Consider the following 16,607-nt stretch of genomic DNA (forward strand, 5'->3'; position numbering starts at 1 on the left):
CCTTTTCTATGCTCTGAAATACCTTTAGTAGCAGTAATTTAACTCTTCTCTGAAAGTTTGGTAGAATTCTCCAGTGAAACTTTCAGGGCCAGGGCTTTTTTTTGTTGGGAGTTTTTTAATTACCTTTTCAATCTCTTCTTTTGTTATACATTTATTTAGTTGTTCTAAATCTGTTGGTGTTAGTTTAGGTAGACAATGAGTTTCTAGAAATTTGTCCATTTCCTCTAGATTTTCAAATTTGTTAGAATACAATTTTCCATAGTATTCTGTTATGATACTTTTAATTTCAGTTGGGTCTGTTGTGATATCACCCATCTCATTTCTTATATGGGTTTTCATTTCCTCTCTTGTTTTTCTTTTGTCAGTTTGACCAATGGTTTATCAATTTTGTTGGTCTTTTCAAAGAACCAGCTTTTGGTCTTGTTAATTCTTTCAAATTTTGTGTTTTTCTATTCTCTATGTCATTTAATTCTACTATAATTCTTATTATTTGCTTTGTTCTGGTACCTGAGGGCTTCTTTTGCTGCTCTCTTTCTACTTCTTCCAGTTGTAGGGTTAATGTTTTGATTTTGGCCCTTTCTTCTTTTTGGATATGTCCATTTATTGTTATAAACTGACCTCTGAGCACTGCTTTTTCTGTGTCCCAAAGGTTCTGGTAGGATGTGTTTTCATTCTCGTCTGATTCTATGAATTTCTTTATTCCATCCTTAATTTCTTCTACAACCCAGTAGTTTTTGAAGAAGGTGTTGTTCAGTTTCCATGTGTTTGATTTTTTTCCTTGCTTTTTCTATTATCGATTTCTACTTTTATGGCTTTATGGTCAGAAAAGATGTTTTGTAATATTTCGATGCTTTGGATTTTGTTAAGGCTTGCTTTATGGCCTAATAGTTGGTCTATTCTGGACAATGTTCTGTGTGTGTTGGAAAAGAAAGTATACTTGGCTGCTGCTGGGTGGAGTTTTTGGTATATGTCCATGAAATCAAGTTGGCTGATTGTAGCATTTAGATCTTCCTTGTCTTTATTGAGCTTCTTTCTGGATGTTCTGTCCTTCACCAAAAGTGGTGTGTTGAAGTCTGCTACTATTATTGTGGAGCTGTCTATCTCTCTTTTCAATGCTGTTAGAGTTTGTTTTATGTATTTTGGAGCCCTGTCTTTGGGTGACTAAATATTTATTATAGTTATATCCTCCTCATGTATTGACCCTTTAATCATTATATAGTGCCCTTCTTTATCCTTTGTGGTGGATTTTACTTTAAAGTCTATTTTGTCAGAGATTAATATTGCCTCTCCTTCTTTTGAGTGTTGTTTGCTTGATACATTTTTTCCATCCTTTGGGTTTTACTTTGTTTGCATCTTTAAGTCTAAGGTGTGTCTCTTGTAGGCAGCATATAGGTGGATCATGTTTTTTATCCATTCTGCCACTCTCTGTCTCTTTATTGGTGCATTTAGTCTGTTTACATTCACTGTAATCATTGATAGATAAGAATTTAGTGCTGTCATTTTTATGTCTTTCTGTATGTGTTGTTGACAGTTTCTTTGTTCTACTTAATTTTCTGTGCTGAGTCATTTTGCTTTATGTATTTTCTTTTCACCTTTTTCATTGCTGTTGATTTTGTATTTTCTGAGTCTTTATATTTTTCTAGTTTTTTATTTTGATGTGTAGTATTGTTAGTTTCCTTTGTGGTTACCTTAATATTTACCCCTATTTTTCTAAGTTTCTACCAGTCTTTTCTTTCTTTATATCACCTTGACTTCCTCTCCATATGAAAGATCTATGACTACATTTTTTAGTTCCTCTTTTTTGTTTTAATGTTGTCGTGTTTTACATATTGATATCTCTGTTTCCCTATTTTCAGTGTTTTAGCTTTGATTTATTTTTGTGACTTCCCTATCTGATTTGATATCTGATTGCTCTGTCCTGTGTTCTAGTCTTGCATTGTTATCTGATGTTATTGATTTTCTAACTGGAGTACTCCTTTAGTATTTCTTGTAATTTTGGTTTGGTTTTTGCAAATTCCCTAAACTTCTGTTTATCTGGACATGCCCTAATTCTGTCATCATATCTGAGAGACAGTTTTGCTGGATATATAATTCTTGGCTGTCAATTTTTTTTATTCAAGGTTTTATATATGTCATCCCATTGCCTTCTTGCCTGCATAGTTTCTGCTGAGTAGTCTAAGCTTAGTCTTATTGACTCTCATTTGTAGATGAGTTTTCATTTATCCTTAGCCACTCTTAAAATTCTCTCTTTATCTTTGGTTTTGGCAAGTTTGATTATAATATGTCTTGGTGACTTTCTTTTGGGATCTACCTTATTTAGGATTCGATAAGCATCTTGGATAGATATCTTGTCATTTTTCACTATATCAGGGAAGTTTTCTGCCAACAATTCTCTCTATATTTTCTGTTGCCACCCCCCAACCCCCACCCCGTTCTGGTACTCCAATTGTAGGTTATTCCTCTTGATAGATTCCCACATAATTCTTAGGGTTTCTTCATTTTTTTAAATCTTTTTATCTGATTTTTCCTCAAATAAGTTGGTGTCAAGTGCTTTGTCTTCAATCTCACTAATTCTGACTTCCATTGCCTTAATTCTCCTATGACTTTCTATTGAGTTGTCTAATTCTGAAATTTTATTGTTAATCTTCTGGATTTCTGATTGCTGTCTCTCTATGGATTCTTGCAGCCTATTAAGTTTGTCATTATGCTCTTCTCTAACCTTCTTAAGTTCTTCTATTGCTTGGTCTGCATTTTGCCAGATGTCCATCCCAATCTCTTGAAGAGTTCTATTTATTAATCTTTTGTATTTGTATTCTGCCTCTGGTAATTCCAAGAAATTTTCCTCCTCTGGAAAATTTCTTGAGTCTTTATTTTGGGAGCTTGCTGAAGCCATCATGGTCTGCCTGTTTATGGGACTTGATATTGACTGTTGTCTCCAAGCCATCAATAAGTTATTATATTTGTTTATTTTGTATTTGCTTACTGTGTCCTAGCTTCTTGTTTTATTTTACTTTGATATGCCCAAATAGGTTGCTTTTGTGAGCTAGCCCCATCACCAGCACCCCTGAAGCTTTGATGTCCTGTCACCAGGTGGCCAGAGCTGCCACTACGTATGTGGGCCCAGGAATCTGCCCACTCCTCCTGTATGGATTCAGCTCAAGTGTCCAGGTAGTCAACCACCAAGTGTGTGGTCCAGGATCCCACCTACAGTCTTAGAGAGGCATGGTGATTATGTAGGCACCAGCATCTGACTGTAGCAGGGGGTCACACACTGAGCAAGGCAGGGGGCTGACAGCTTCCCCCGAGTGTCCAGGAAGAAAGCGTATCCCTGTTCCCTAGAGTGCATAGGTGAGTGGGTTTTGCAGCTGGACTATGAGCACCTAATGCTGTTGGTTGTAAGGACTGGGAGGCACCACTTATTCCTGGGCCCCTGTACAGGTGGCTGGGTGGCATGAGTGGAGCCACCAGTCCTCAGGCCACTGATGTGGGTAGGTGAAAACCTTGCTTAATGGGCAGAGCAGTGTCAAATATCACGAACCTGCCACTTCATAGTTGAAACAGTTGAAGTTCGACTTCAGGTATATACCCTGTTGTACTGTGGTAATGAGGGCCTACGCTGTTGAAATGGGCCCACCCAAGTCTAGGGGGAAAGGCACTCAAAGTCCACAGACCCCTTATGCCTGTGCCTAGGCAAAGGCATTGTGCCTACCCTGAGTTCCTGGCTTAGGGGAGCCAGCAGATTATTTTTCCCCTTGTTTGTTAATTTGTTCCCTCTCCAAGGCTGGGATACGGGTCCTACTTCCAGCCCAGGGGATTTGGCAGTCACTGAAGCCGTCCCAGACCCAGGGCAGAGCAGGGAGCAGGGAGGTAAATAGGAGAGAGGTTTTTCCCAAAAGGGGTTGTTTTTGATCCGCACAGTAGGCCAGATGCAAGTACTTATCTTTTGCCAATCAAGGGCTACTTCTGACTGGTTCTGGATGTCCAAGTAGACTATACTGCAGAGTCTCTCCCAATGTGGAAAACACCTCCCAAACACCGCTGCTTGCTTCACCATGCACCACGAGCTCATCCAGCCTGAAGGTCTCCGGTTCCCCCTGGATCACGTCTGGCTTCTTCCAAACTGCCTCTCCCTCCCCTGCCACTCATTCCGATTCCTCAACTTTGTCTTTGATGTTCAGGGCTCCTAGATTGTCATAAATAATCAATTCACGTGCTTTTTCTGGTCTTTGTTGTAAGAGGCACCACCGGAAGTGTCTGACTACTGTGCCATCTTGGCCCTGCCTCTGACTTTCACTTTCTTAATGGTATTATTTGTAGCACAAAAGTTTTTAATCTTGATGAAGTCTAATTTATCTATTTTTTTCCTTTGTCATTTTCACTTTTGGTGTCATATCCAAGAAATCATTGCCAAACCTGAGGTCATGAAGATTTATGCCTATATTTTCTTCTACGAATTTTAGAGTTTTAGCCCTTACATTTAGATCTATGATCCATTTTGAATTAAATTTTTGTGAATGTTGTGTGGTGTAAGGGGTCTAATTTCATTATATTGCATGTTAATATCTAGCTGTCTCAGAATCATTTGTTGGAAAAACTATTCTTTCCCCCATTGAATTGTCTTGGTATCCTTGTCAAAAATCAATTGACCATAAATGTTAATGTTTATTTCTGGATTGTCAGTTCTATTCCATTGTTCTGTATGTCTGTCCTTATGCCAGTACCAGTACCAGACTGTTTTGATTACTACAGTTTTGATTACTGTAGCTTTGGTAGTAAGTTTTGAAATCAGGAAGTCCTCAGCCTTTTTATTTTTCTTTTTCAAGATTGTTTTGGCAAATTTGGGTCTCTTTCATTTCCATATGAATTTTAGGATCACCTTGTCAATTTCTGCAAAAAAGCCAGCCGGGATTTTAACAGGGATTACATTGAATCTGTTGATCAGTTTGGGGATTATTGTTAATTTAACAATATTAAGTCTTCTGATCTAAATATGGGTTATTTTCCCATACTTTCCTAATTATTTTACGTTGACTGCAAGAAAAAGCCTAAACTCTTCAACCAGAATGTTGAGGCCTCTTCCAGTCTGAGCCCATCTAATGAGCTTGACAACACTAAGCAGAGTACCAAAAAAGCCAAACCATACCTACTGCAATCGAGTTGATTCCTATTCATAGCGACCCTATAGAACAGAGTAGAACTGCCCCTATAGGATTTCCAAGGCTGTAAATCTTTGCAGAAGCGGACTACCACATCCTTCTCCCACAGAGCAGCTGCTGGGTTTTAACTGCCAATCTTCTTGTTAGCAGCTAAGTGCTTTAGCCGCTGCACCACCAGGGCTCCTTCTAAGCAAAGTAGACCCTCATTACAGATGAACTTCAAGAGCAAAATTAATGTTATGCACCTTTGCATCCCAAGCACCAAACTCAATCTCTGAGAAGATATCCTCTCAGTAAGCATTTGCCAGATTGAGTTAAGCTAAAATGACTTTTTTTTTTTAATTTAAACCTGTTCTGTTCTAACTGCTCCTTTGGAATCATCCTCAAATCACTGTCTAGCCCACAGTTCACCTGGCCTCCTCTGAACATCTATGGCGCATGATACCTCACTTTCCTGGTACATAATAAAGTAAGTATTTGTTTCCTCCCAATGAAACTAAAAGCACATTATGAGCCAAGCACATAGTAAACGCTCAACCAACACTCACTGCGCTGAACTTTTATTTGAGTTTTCATATACTTCATCCATGTGGTCTAACACTAGACTGTTGTTGCCTCTCCAGGGGACGTTCTGGTGTTCCTAGATAGTCACTGTGAGGTGAATAGAGTGTGGCTGGAACCCTTGCTATTTGCTATCTCCAAAGACTCCAAAGTGGTGGTTTGCCCTGTGATCGATGTTATTAATGACATGACCCTGGAATACATGCCCTCTCCTGTTGTAAGGGGAGCTTTCAACTGGCAGCTACAATTTAAATGGGATAATGTTTTCTCCTATGAAATGGAGGGACCAGAGGGACCCACTGGACCAATCAGGTGAGATTTCTGTTGTTTATGGGGCAATAGCCAAAATCAAACCAAACCCATTGCCATTGAGTCAATTCAACTCATAGTGACCCTACAGCATATATGTATTAGGACCTGGTTAAAAAAAAAATGAAGTTTTCAAGGATTATTTTGATTTCTTGGGTTTAATGAATAGAAATGTTTTGTTTATTTTGTTTCTAAAATTCTTAAGTAACAGGATTTGGTAGGAGTTAAGTTTCTGTGTGAACAATTGACAGTGAACGTCTTAGCCCACGTCAGAATACCGCAGTGGTTTGCATCGCTCTCATTTCACAAGCGTCCCTCTTCAGAATGTGGGGTTTGTTCTTGGGAACCAGTGTGTCTGTGAATCATTGAACAAAACATCAGCACTGTGCACATCCCAGAAGAAGCAGACATCTGTACCAAGGTCATCTATAAAATATTTATCCAAGTGCTTGCAGTATGCAATTTATTATAGAGTCTTAATCTTGGAAAACGAATCTCTAAATGAGAGAACAGTTGAGTTTGCTTTTAATTTTCTGTTAGTTGCTCAAAATTTAAATATTGGGACTTTTAACTCCATTTGTGAGGTTATTGAAATAGAGACTCCCTCCAGGTCACTCCCCACATTTGTTAACTTTGGCACCAGGCTCAGAATCTCCCTCTTCTCTTGCTGTTAACCTTTATGCTTCAAAAGCCACATGAGTAAATGTTCCAACACTATTGCCTAGAAGGAGTCCCTGGGTGGTACAAATGCTTAAGGGCTTGACTGCTAGCTGAAAGTTTGGCTGATGGAACCCACCCAGAGGCGCGTTGGAAGACAGGCTGGTGATCTGCTTCAGAAAGGTCACAGCCATGAAAATTCTATGGGGCAGGTCTTCTCTGATACACATGGGGTCACCATGAGGCAGAATTGACTCAAGGACAACTAACAACAACAACAAAAGCAACACCTAGAAAGTCCTTGATCTTCATCTCTAATCTAATTGAGCTAGAGCTATATGATCTTGCACAACTTACTTAACCTTTCTGCACCTTATTTTCCTTACCTGTAAAATCTGGAGAATAATAATACTTATATCACAGGGTTGTTATGAGAATTAAACGATGTAAGATATGTCATCTATGACATAATAAGTGCCACAAAAATGTTAGCTAATTTAGAATGGTTAGCTGTTATTACTCGTACTTATCCTGGATCTTTCATCTTCTCAGTTACTGGATATCCATCCCTTTCTTTGACCACAATCAGGATGTTCCTAGCTTGTTCCTCCTCTGCTACACCTTTGACATCATCAACACCTCCAGTCCTTCAATTTCTTCTTTTGTCATTTGTGGGCTTCTTTCTTCTTATGTGGCCTAGATGTTCAGATCTATAAATTCACTTCTCTTGCCAATACATTTAACTGCCACACCTCTGCCACAAGAGCCCTGCAAATTCCCAACCCTGGACCTATTCCACTGTCTTAGGCTGGGTTCTCTAGAGAAGCAAAACCAGTGAAGCATATATATATATATATGTAGACAGACAGAGAGTTTTATCTCAAGAAAATGACTCACGCAGTTGTGGAGGCTGGCAAGTCCCAAATCCGTGGGTCAGGCATCAGACTGGAGGCTTCTTCAGACTCATGCAGTTGCGGGGACTAACAAACCCATATCAGTAGGTCAGATGACAGGCTGCTGGCCCATGGGGCTGCAGAAGCTGTTGAGTCAGGTGAGATGGCAGGCTGCTGGCTCACAGGGTGGCGGAAACTGGCAAATTCCAAATTGGCAGGTGAGACAGCAGGCCACTAGCTCAGGTCCCAAGAATCAGAGGTCAGATGATGATGAGCCAGATGCAGGATCCAGAGCAAGAGAGAGCATTGCCAGAGCATTCATACATATTGGATGCAGGCCACATCCTCAAGGAAACTCCCTTTACGTGAGCAATGTGGTGACTTGAATAAGGGCTTGACTTAAGTAAAGGTGTGACTTGAGTAAGGCTGTGACTTGAGTCATGACCTTTATTAGATACACCTCACACTAATTCTGTCTCATTAACATATAAAGATTTGGGATTTACAACACATAATTACACAGTACCACAAAATGGAGGACAATTACTTTAGATCACAAAATGGAAGACAATTACACAATCCTGGGAATCATGGCCTAGCCAAGTTGACACATAACATTAATCATTGCATTTTCCATCTCGTTTTTTTGTTTCTATATCATCAGAGCTGATATATTTTGCCAGAACACTTAGAGATGTGTACTAATATCACACACATTTATGATCTCTGACCTCATGCTGCTCTGCAAACCTTTTATTCGTCCCTAGTGAGTTCCTGTGCTCATTCACCAAAGTGGTATTCAAGGGCTTTACTACTTCTCTTAATAGGGATAACTGCCCCCTGCCTGACCCTCCTACTCTTGGCAAGCAGCCTTGACTCCTAACTCAAAGATGAAATAAAGACCATCTAAGAACTGGGAAGAGTTGTTGGGAAATTACTTAGTACTTTATCCTAGAATCACCAATGGAATATTATGCAGCTTTTAAAAACAGCCACGTGTGAATGCTGTGTGGCAATATCCCAAATCTCCCACTACGTACTCTAACTCAGTGTATAACAAGCCCCAGGAGACCATCCTTTGTGTTGACTCCCACATCACAGCTGTCTGTTCCTCGGTCCACCCTCATAGACCGGGCCTGCCTTGCCACACCATAAATGACATCCCAGCCTGCAGGCTCTCCTCTCCCAACCCGATCTCTCTGTTGTTAAATTAATTTTCTTAAAACCCCAGTTTGCGCATGTCACCAATTTGTCTTATTTTTAAAGGCTTTCCATTGCCTTTAGGGAGACATGCAGATTCCTTCATGCACCCTCTACTGTCTACGACCTCACCTCTGTCTATGCTCACCTATGCTCCAGCCCATTGGTGTATATACATTCACTTACTGACATCATATTTTCTGTCACACTGCTCCCTTAGTTTGAAATGGCCTTGCTCCTCTTCTGTACTTTTGTAAAGCCTACACTTTCTAGAAGGCCTGCCACAAATCGTAAATCTTTCATAACACCATTCCTAACCATCTCTGGTACTTGCCTCTAATCCTGAACACCTGCAGTCAGTTATTGTCATAGAATTACTTAGTACTCAATACATGCTAACTTGATTTATCACTCTTCACGTGTAGGGATGTTCTATAACTCTTTGATTTCCTAGTACCTAACACAATGCTGGAAACCCTAGTGGCGTAGTGGTTAAGTGCTACAGCTGCTAACCAAAAGGTTGGCAGTTTGAATCCACCAGGCACCCCTTGGAAACTCTATGGGGCAGTTCAACTCTGTTCTTTAGGGTCGCTATGAGTAGGAATCAACTCGGGGGCAGCAGGTTTTGGTTTTAACACAACGCTGTATGCATGCATTCATTACTTCGAGGGGCAATATATCATTTTAAAGGCTTCAGACAGAGAGGCCTGGTTTGCAGTAGCGACTCCATTGCATATTAGCTGTGTAGGGCTGCCATGTACAGTTGTATAGACTGGGCACTGCACATCTCCAGGAGGCACCATCCACATGCTGGGTGGCTGACATCGCTGGAGTTGTGTGTTAGGCAGCCCTCAGATGGGCAAGTTACCACTCTAAGCTTCAGTATCCTCATCTGTAAAATAAGGATAATAATACCTATCTCTTAGGCTTATTGAGAAGATTAAATGAGATAATACTTGTAAAACACATAGTTTAAGGCCTGACACAGAGCAAGTGATCAATATGAATGGTAGCTATTGTTAATGTTGTAGACTTCAGAACAAAAAAGAACAAACATATATCGTATTGCAATAGAATTTAGTATATAAAATCTTGATTTGCTGAAAAATAAAAAATTAAACATCAACATTTTATTTCATCTTAGAATAATTTAAAACATATTTACTAAGAAGTGACTGTAGTAGCCCATTTACAAAAAACTGATTTGTAATTTGTGTAATATTTTCATACAAAATATTTTCCTATCCATATCGCACGTAATGTGAAGGTAACTCATTCGTTAAGGAAATTGTATCCCTAATATTTATTTGATACATAGAAAAAGTAATGGGATTCTAATACCCTTTTAGTGTGTATATAAATTGGTATAGCAAAAACCTGTGGTCGTCGAGTCAAATCTGACTCATGGTGACCTTATGCGACAGAGTAGAACTGCCCGATGGGGTTTTCAAGGCTGTAATTTTTATGGAAGCGGATTGTCACTTCTTTCTCCCACAGAGTCACTGGCAACCTTTCTGTTAGTAGCCAAGAGCTTAACCACTGCACCACTAGGGCTCCTTTGTAAATTGGTGTATTCTTTTTTAAAACAATTGGAAATATAAATTAAGAATATTATAAATGTTATTATTCTTTGATGCAATAATTCCTTTTTTTTGTAATTTATCCCTGAGCAATAAATCAGAAATACATACAGAGATGTGTATTTTATCAGCATTTATATTAGTAAAAAACTCAAAACAACACAAACGTCCAATACTTTTGGAATGGCATCAGGATTGGAGGAAGACTCAACAACCTGCAATATGCAAATGACACAACCTTCCTTGCTAAAAGTGAAGAGGACTTGAAGCACTTACTGATGAAGATCAAAAACTACAACCTTCGTAATGGATTACAACTCAATATAAAGAAAACAAAAATCCTCACAACTGGACCAATAAGCAACATTATAATAAACGGAGAAAATACTGAAATTGTCAAGATTTCATTTTACTTGGATCAACAATTAGTGCCCATGGAAGCATCAGTCAAGAAATCAAACAACATATTGTATTGGGCAAATTGCTGCAAAAGACCTCTTTAAAGTGTTAAAAAGCAAAGATGTCACTTTGAGAACTTAGGTGCGCCTGATCCAAGCCATGGTACTTTCAATCACCGTATATGCATGCGCAAGCTGGACAATGAATAAGAAAGATGGAAGAAGAATTGATGCCTTTGAATTATGGTGTTGGCAAAGAATATTCAATATATCATGGACTGCCAGAAGAACAAACAAATCTGTACAGCCAGAATGCTCCTTAGAAGGGAGGATGGAGAGACTTTGTCTCACATACTTTGGACATGTTATCAGGAGGGACCAGTCCCTAGAAAAAGACATCATGCTTGGTAAAGTAGAGGATCAGTGAAAAAGAGGAAGACCCTCAAAGAGATGGATTGATGGACTCAAGCACAGCAACAATTGTGAGGACGGCACAGGACCAGGCAGTGTTTTGTTTTCTTGTACGTGGGGTCACTGTGAGTCAGAACTGACTGGACGGCATCTATGATGATTAAGGTTGTGTGTCATCTTGGCTGGGCCATGATTCTATGATGTAGTTTGGCAGCTATGTAATGATGAAATCACCTCCATAATGAGAACTGATACAATGTAATCACCTCCATGATGTGATCTGCTATGAGGAGCCAATCAGTTTGAAGGGAGTTTCCTTGGGGGTGTGACCTGCATCCAATATATGTGGAATTTCTGGCATAGCTGTTAACTATAAAGGGAAATTCTCACAACATGTTAAATGAAAAAGCAGGCCATAAAAAATGTCTATATGATACCAATTGTGTGAATATATATATGTGTATAATAAAATCACACAATATCTGTGTGTGTGTAATGTATAAATTGTGTATATTATAATACACAAAATTTAACAATATATCCTGGGATTCTGGGTAATATATACTGTTCCTTATACTTTTCTACACTTTCAAAGTTTTCTATAGTAAGCATTAAAAAAGAGGTTCTTTTTAAAGGATTAAAAGAAAAAATAAATTTTGGATGTTAGTCATGGTATGAACAGCATTCACGTCTGAAGATACTTTTTTTTCTTTTACTTAGAGTATTTCTAATGAAAAAAAAAGATAGGTGCAATGAATTTTGGAAAACTTAGAGAAGCAAAGCTGTGGCCTGTGCTTAGACCAACGATAACTAGCAGCTTCCCACAGCTCCCCCGGACAGGCAGGGGTTACTATTACCAATGAAAGTAATGGGGCTTTTTCCGAGTACATATCAAGGCCCTTTTTCATTCTTGCTCTACTGTCTCAGACCACTGCCTGTAGACACTGAGACACACACATACACCACATACACACATACACCACACACACAGTGTACACCCCACACAGCTCACACACACATCAAACACACACACGCACACTATACACACAGGCGCACACACACACACACCATACATACATACACACCATACAGGCACACACCCCCACAGCTCACACACACTATACACACATGCACAGACACACCACACACACACCATACACACATACACACACATCACACACACATCCATACATCACACACACCACACCACGCACATGTATAAACACCACCAAAATCCCCTATACACCACACTGCACACACACAGACACAATACATACACATATACACACATTGGACACACCATGTACACACAGCCCACACACCATGCACACATACACACCACACATTTATTCACACACACACACACATTTCTTAGTGATTTCAAGATTTTAGAATAAAAGCTTTCTCTCTTGAGAGGAAGGCATAACTCAAGGGCAAATTAACCAATAAGCAAGGTACTCACGGGCTTACTTGTGTTTATTTACTAATCTGTTGTGAAACTTCACATAGGTGTCACCATTGCTGTGGTGAAAAACAGGTAAAATTACCACATCTTTGATGTGGTAAAAAAACAGGTGAAATTGTGCACTACAGGTTAGTAAGTAAGCACAACTAAGCCCGTGCGTACCTTCCTTATTGGGTAATCCATCCCTGGTTGATAAATTCTTTCAGCAGCAAATATAAATATTGTTACCCCATTTTCCATGGGACTTAAGACTTAAAAACTGTTTTGTAAAATTACTGAATTTGTAAATTTAACAAATATTTATCAAGTGTCTATTTGGCCAGGCATTGTGGTGAGGGTGGGACAATGCTCCAAATCTGTGTGGTGCTCACTGGTTGCACCCAATTTCTACATAGGTAGGAGGCCATTAGAAAAAGGGCACCAATAACTAATATGGATTGCTCTGTAAACATCACATCCTTCTGATCAGAGCCTGAACAGACATTAGCACACGGAGAGTAGCTTTTGTTACTTACAAGAATCAGACAACATACAACAGGAAAAGTTCCATCATGAGCAGTACCCCTCAAAAGCTGTCTGGGCAGAGATGACAACTCTTCCTTTCACACCCCACTTTCTGCAATGGTCACATAACTCACAGACCATACTCACGTTTATTAGGGAAATAACAGGTTACAATTCAGGCTCAGGAACACTCAAGGATACAGTTCTTCCATTAGGACAGCCTCTTCCCAGCTGTGCTCACAGGAATGGCTCTCTCCTGTGCCCTAGGCCTCTGCCACAAAGCACTCAGCTTTCTCTCTCCATGGGCTGGGAAGCCCATCACATCACCTCCTGTTGCCAGGTCTCCTCTGCTGGTCTCTGCTGCTGGGTCTCTGCTGCCGGGTCTCTGCTGTGCCACCGCTTCTGACTGTCTTCAGGGTTACAGGTCACTCCCTCTCTCAGTGTCCTCTTTCCAGGAGCTTCTCAGTGCAGGGATCCCAGGTCCAAATGACTTACTGGCTCCTGGCTGTTTTTCCTTGGTGGTCATGGAATCTTCTGTTTCCCTCCTCAGGGTGGCTCATTTCAAACCCAGTGGAATGGCTAAACTGACCAATCCCCTTGGTGGGCTACAATTACCCTATCTGCACAGTCCCACCCAATCATCTGGGTGGGAGTTACAAGACCGTAATGAGAAACGCCACACGAAAGTGATCCATCACAACACACCCTCTGACTTCCTGAGGAGGGAAGGTGGTTAGCCTAGAATTGTCTTTTTAACCTTGCTAACAAACCAGGCTTCAGCAGGGGTGGTGGTTTGTTCTGAGGCCTAAAGATGCCAGCAAGAGAGGAACCGAGAAAATCGTGACCACCTGGCTTGTCTGAAAGACTTGCTCAGTGAGAACAGAAAACATGACCCCCATCTTCAAGTGTGTATAGTGGGGAAGACAGGCAGGTGAAAACATAACTTTAACACAGTGCTATGATAGGGGAGAAAATTGAAACAACCACAGGAGAACTTCCAAAGTCTCCGCTACGACCTCCACACCACAGAGTGCCCGGCTTGTGTACTCCCCTTCAATGTGTGTCCACTGCTTCACCATTCACTTTGTGGAATCCATTCAAATGGTCTCATGCTTTTCAGTAAATCTCTTTGTTTTTATTTTAACAAGAATCTAGAGTTTTTCTCTAGGACAATCCGTTTCTCCTCTCTACAGAATCTTTCCTATCAGAATATAGACATGGGGTTATCTCTCCCAGTTAAAAGAAAACCTTATTTTGACCTCACTTCCTTGTTATCAAAGGAGCCCCGGTTGCATAGTGGTTAAGCACTCGGATGCTAACCGAAAGGTTGGCAGTTCAAACACACCAGCCGCTCCACAGGAGAAAGACGTAGCAGTGTGCTTTCGTAAAGATTACAACCTTGGAAACATGAGAATCGCTGTGAGTTGGAATTGACTTGATGGCAGTGGGTTTGGTTTGGGATTTGGTCCCTGTCATCTAGGACCTCTAGGAAGCGGTCTGCATCCCTATCTCCAGTCCTCTTAAACTCACTTTAATCAGGCTTCACCTGCCCCAAATCCCACCAAAACTTGTTAATGACCTCATCTCACATTACTGACCAGCAGTGTTTGATGCTTCTTATCACTTCCTTCTCTTTGACGCCACAGTCTCCTGGTCAGCCTCCTACCTCACTGGTTGCTCCTTCCCAGTCCTTTGCTGAGTCCCCCTCTCCTCTCTGCCTTTTAATGCTGACGCGCCCAGGGCTCAGTCCTTGGCCCTCTTTTCTTTCTCCATTCACTCACATGGTCTTGCTCATCCATCTTACACTGATGACTTCCAATCAGACCTCACTCAGAACTCCAGACTCATGTATTCAACTGGCTGCTCAGCATCTCCACTTGATGTTTAACAGACATTTTGAATGCAACGTATCCAAAGGTGAACCTTCCCATCAAAGCCTTCTGCACCCCCAGGCTTCCCCGCCTCAATGGATGGCAACTTCATCTTCCAGGTGCTCACGCCAAGAACCTTGGAGTCAGCCCTGACTCGTCTTTTTCTCACACCTCATGTCCCATCCATAAGTAAATCTGATGGCTCCATCTTCAAAATAGACCAAGAATTCAACCTCAACTGACTACCTTCATTACTACCACCCTTATCCAAGATTCCATCATCTTTCTCTTAGACCGCTGTGATAATCTCTAACTGGTCTCCCTACATGTATCCTTGCCCCCACATGAGCTGTGGTCTTTGCCTGTTGATTCACAAATTTATCCCTAACATCATAGATGTTCAGTACTTTTTAAAAAAAACAAATGAGCAAATGAATGAATGAACATGTAATTATTTCAAACTGCTTAAAAAGTTTGATATTATTGAGATTAGCGGACAAAATAAGATGCTTTGTGACATTTTGGTTTCACAAAAGTATTACACTCACTGCCGTTAGAAACGGGAGAGTTCTAAACTTCACTATCCAATTTAATCATTACTCCTATGTGAAACTCATATTCTAAATATCAACTCTCTCTCTTACCAAGACAATATTTAGAGTATATTGCTTACACAGTTTGGTGACATTTAACTAAAATTCATTGCCTTCTTTTAGGCAGTTACAGTTTTAATTTGGTAATTTTACATACTTAAATGTATATTAAGATAGCAATTTTGATATAAATTAATATGGTTGTTTTCTAGTTTTTAACTATAAGTTATTACTAATATTCAATATGATTTTGAGGAAAAATCCATAATGACCATCTCTGTGGAATTAGTTCAGTATTTATGTTTCCTTTCTAGGTCACCTGCCATGGCTGGAGGAGTTTTTGCTATACAGAGGCAATATTTTAATGAAATCGGACAGTATGACAAGGGCATGAATCTTTGGGGAGGAGAAAATTTGGAACTTTCACTAAGGGTAATTCAGAATTTATTTTTAAATTGTTACCTTTGTACGTAGAGAGTGAAGTCTAACTTTAAGTCATGTAATACAGTGTGGTAATTATGCCCAGTTTTCCTGCATCAGTGTCCAGTACCATTCTGGTGTTGAATACAATAAAGAACTTACAGTGCTCTTTGATATTGTTTTATGACATTGGTTAACAACCCCACAACATGTCAACCCTCTCCCTTCTCAACCTTTTTTTTTTTTTTTGGTGAAAATATACATAGCTAAAGATACACCATTTCAAAAATTTCTACATGCACAGTTCAGTGACATTGACTATGCTCTTCCAATTGTGCTGCTATTTTCACTTTAGATGAAAGCTTACAGAACAAAATAGTTTCTCATTTAACGGTTAGTACACATGTTACCCTGTGACAATGGTTAACAACCTCACAACACATCAACACTATCCTTACTCAACCTTTGGTTCCCTATCACCTGCTTTCCTGTCCCCTTCTGCCTTCTGGACCTTGTCCCTGGACTGCTGTGCCTCATTAGTCCCATTTGGTTTTATGGGGCTGTCCAATCCCCGGCTGAACAGTGAACC

At 40.1% G+C, this 16,607-nt stretch overlaps 1 protein-coding gene across 1 annotated transcript in view; it reads left to right on the forward strand.

Moving 5' to 3' along the window:
• The window catches only part of GALNTL5 (polypeptide N-acetylgalactosaminyltransferase like 5), an 87,024-nt gene that overhangs the window by 51,278 nt on the left and 19,139 nt on the right, over positions 1 to 16,607 (forward strand). The window contains exons 6-7 of the mRNA XM_004372751.2: positions 5,780 to 6,029; positions 15,913 to 16,030. Of these exons, the coding sequence (XP_004372808.1) occupies positions 5,780 to 6,029; positions 15,913 to 16,030 (368 nt within the window). The remainder of the gene's footprint in view (positions 1 to 5,779; positions 6,030 to 15,912; positions 16,031 to 16,607) is intronic.

The sequence above is a fragment of the Trichechus manatus genome, unplaced genomic scaffold, assembly GCF_000243295.1.
Source record: "Trichechus manatus latirostris isolate Lorelei unplaced genomic scaffold, TriManLat1.0 scaffold00020, whole genome shotgun sequence".
Lineage (NCBI taxonomy): Eukaryota > Metazoa > Chordata > Mammalia > Sirenia > Trichechidae > Trichechus > Trichechus manatus.